General features: G+C 35.8%; 1 protein-coding gene across 1 annotated transcript; it reads left to right on the top strand.

Annotated features, from left to right (window-relative positions):
* Positions 1–955: 955 nt before the first annotated feature.
* Positions 956–2,740, top strand: LOC142613633 (uncharacterized). Its single transcript, XM_075786069.1, has one exon. The coding sequence runs from the start codon at positions 1,195–1,197 to the stop codon at positions 2,650–2,652; it is 1,458 nt and encodes a 485-aa protein (XP_075642184.1). The 5' UTR covers positions 956–1,194; the 3' UTR covers positions 2,653–2,740.
* Positions 2,741–2,935: the final 195 nt, after the last annotated feature.

Here is a 2,935-nt window from a genome sequence, read left to right as displayed (position 1 = left end):
GACTAATGTATGTCCTAAGGGCATATGTTAGTAATATATATATATATATATATATATATATATATATATAGTTTTTTTTTTTTTCTTTTTTAAGAGGGAATGAGAGTTTTGTACTTTTATATATGGAAAAATGTGAGTCCAAAAATTGTCAAACGAATTGTTAGCTGGTGTGAATTCGATTAATGCTGTAATTACATTTGGAAACGGAAGCTATATATATATATATATATATATATTTGTTGGGGTAGAAAAGTGCAGCTATATAATGTATTAGCTAGGCTTTCACTCGTTATTATAATACTATCTATTCTCTCCCCCAAAAACAAAAGAAAAAACTATCTAATATACGAACATCAGCCAGTAGATTTTTTTTTTGGTAAACCATTCAGAATTTATTTTATTTTAGAATCAAACCATTCAGTAAATTTAAAGTGCCATACTGTATTAAAATTTTTTGGATGAGGCAGCTCTTGTAATATGTTTGAAAATAAGATTTTTTTTGAAAGCATAGAAAAAAAAATAAATAGAGGTATTATGAAAAGAATCAGTTAGATTTTAGAAGTCCGTGAGTCTCTGTATATTTTAGCCTAAAATTCCAGATTATATCATGTCCAGTTTATACTTTATATACAACTTTAAACTCTTATTTTATATACAATTGTAATTTTAAACAAATTTAGTCAATAAAAATAACCTTATTCAAAAACAATTCAAATCAATCACGCTCAAAAGTTGAAATTTGAGTACTTTAAATTCTCTCTTTGTCATGTGGATTTGGCATAATTCATGAGCTGAAAAACGAAAGTGGAATGTATTTAGAGTCAATCATGGTGGGTTCATGTGACCGCATGAAATGCTCATATACTATCATATAAAATCACCCATCATAAATACATAAAAGTCACAAACTATTTGGCACATGAATCCCACTTTTTCTTCAAAGAAGCGTGAGAAATGCACTTTGAAGAAGAAAAGTAGAAAACTCTAATTAAAGTAATCAAAACCCAAACGCACTTGCTTGAGTGCGTGTCTAACCCCCCAAAAAACCTGCCAAAACTTTTCTCAACTTTTCAGCAATGAAATTTAGTATAGTAATAGACTAATAGTACTACCATACCAAAATTTCAAAGTGAAAAGCCACAACACAAACATCCACATTTTCATTCCCTATCAATTAGAAAAAACCATCCCAAAATGGCTCTCAACATTAACAATAACAACAACAAACCCAAGAAATCCATTTCCTCTTCCCAATCCAATCTATGTACCATCCTTTTCTTCATAGTTCTCTTCACCATCCCAGCCCTTTTTCTCCTCCACACACCTACCGCATCCATATGCACAACCTTTGCCAACCATGTCAAGCCTTGGTCGGGTGATCTTCGAGCAGCCCAATTTGCTTGGAACCGTCTTCTCTTCCTCCAATACCCTGACCAACCCCCACCTATTGCTCTCAAGATTGCTGTATTCTCAAGAAAATGGCCTATTGGTACAACACCGGGAGGCATGGAACGCCACGCACATACTCTACACACAGCTCTAGCACGCCGCGGCCATCAAGTTCATGTCTTCACCTCTCCTAATCAACTTGGAGTGATTAGTACAACTTCTTCACCATATATCCATTGCCATGATGGCGAACCGGGGCGTTGGCGATATAACAAAGCTTGGGAGCAATTTATGGAAGAGAACAAACGTGAACCCTTTGATGTGGTTCACTCCGAAAGTGTAGCACTTCCTCACTATATTGCAAGACAGCTTCCAAACCTTGCTGTGTCATGGCATGGCATAGCACTTGAGAGCTTACAATCTGATATTTTCCAAGATTTGGCTCGAAGACCAAACGAGCCCATATCTCCAGCTTTCAACAATACTTTACAAGGGGTAGTCCCAAAGGTATTAAATGAAATAAGGTTCTTCAAGAGCTATGCACATCATGTTGCTATAAGTGATAGTTGTGGGGAAATGCTTAGGGATGTGTATCAAATTCCTAATAAAAGAGTCCATGTGATTCTCAATGGTGTTGACGAGGATGAGTTTGGAAAAGATTTGAGCATAGGCCTTGAGTTCAGGTCTAGAATTGGTGTCCCAGGTAATGCAAGTTTAGTACTTGGTGTGGCTGGAAGATTGGTAAAAGACAAAGGTCATCCACTACTCTATGAAGCATTCACCAAACTGATTTCAAAGCACCCTGATGTGTATTTGATTGTTGCTGGGTCAGGACCATGGGAGCAAAGGTACAAAGATTTGGGGCCTCAAGTTCTGGTTTTGGGCTCTATGAGTCCATCACAATTGAAGGCTTTCTATAATGCCATTGATATATTTGTAAATCCCACACTTAGGCCTCAAGGGCTTGATCTAACTCTTATGGAGGCCATGATGAGTGGAAAGCCCGTAATGGCATCAAGGTTTCCTAGCATCAAAGGTACAATTGTTGTGGATGATGAATTTGGTTACATGTTTGCCCCAAATGTAGAGTCATTGTTAGAGGCACTTGAAGCAGTGGTTGAGGAAGGATCAGAGAGATTAGCACAGAGAGGACAGGCATGTCGTGAATATGCAACCTCCATGTTTACTGCACGAAAGATGGCATTGGCATATGAGAGGTTATTCCTTTGTATCAAAAACGAACCCTTTTGTACCTATCCTTAGGCTATAGAGATACATATATTTCCCCCCATTTGGATTCGTTTTGGAGTAAATAATATAATATATATTATTGATTTTCAAAATCAAATCCTAATTATACAGTTTTTTTTGTTGTAGCAATTAATTAAGATTCATATTATTAAACATAAAGAAAATTTCACAATTGGTTTACTTATATTTGTACTTTTGAAAGCAAGCACCACCAGTTTTTGGGGGTGAATATTCTACTTATTTCATAGTATTATAAATTCTAAATTAAGCCAATCACTTAACTTAACTTGGGCCA

The sequence above is a fragment of the Castanea sativa genome, chromosome 10, assembly GCF_040712315.1.
Source record: "Castanea sativa cultivar Marrone di Chiusa Pesio chromosome 10, ASM4071231v1".
In the NCBI taxonomy this organism is placed as follows: domain Eukaryota; kingdom Viridiplantae; phylum Streptophyta; class Magnoliopsida; order Fagales; family Fagaceae; genus Castanea; species Castanea sativa.
Note: the sequence above shows the minus strand (reverse complement) of the source record. Positions and strands in the feature narration are given on the sequence as shown.

What these genes read in the sequence shown, in the direction of transcription:
- LOC142613633 (XM_075786069.1), top strand. Translation starts at nt 1,195, where the DNA reads ATGGCTCTCAACATTAACAATAACAACAACAAACCCAAGAAATCCATT.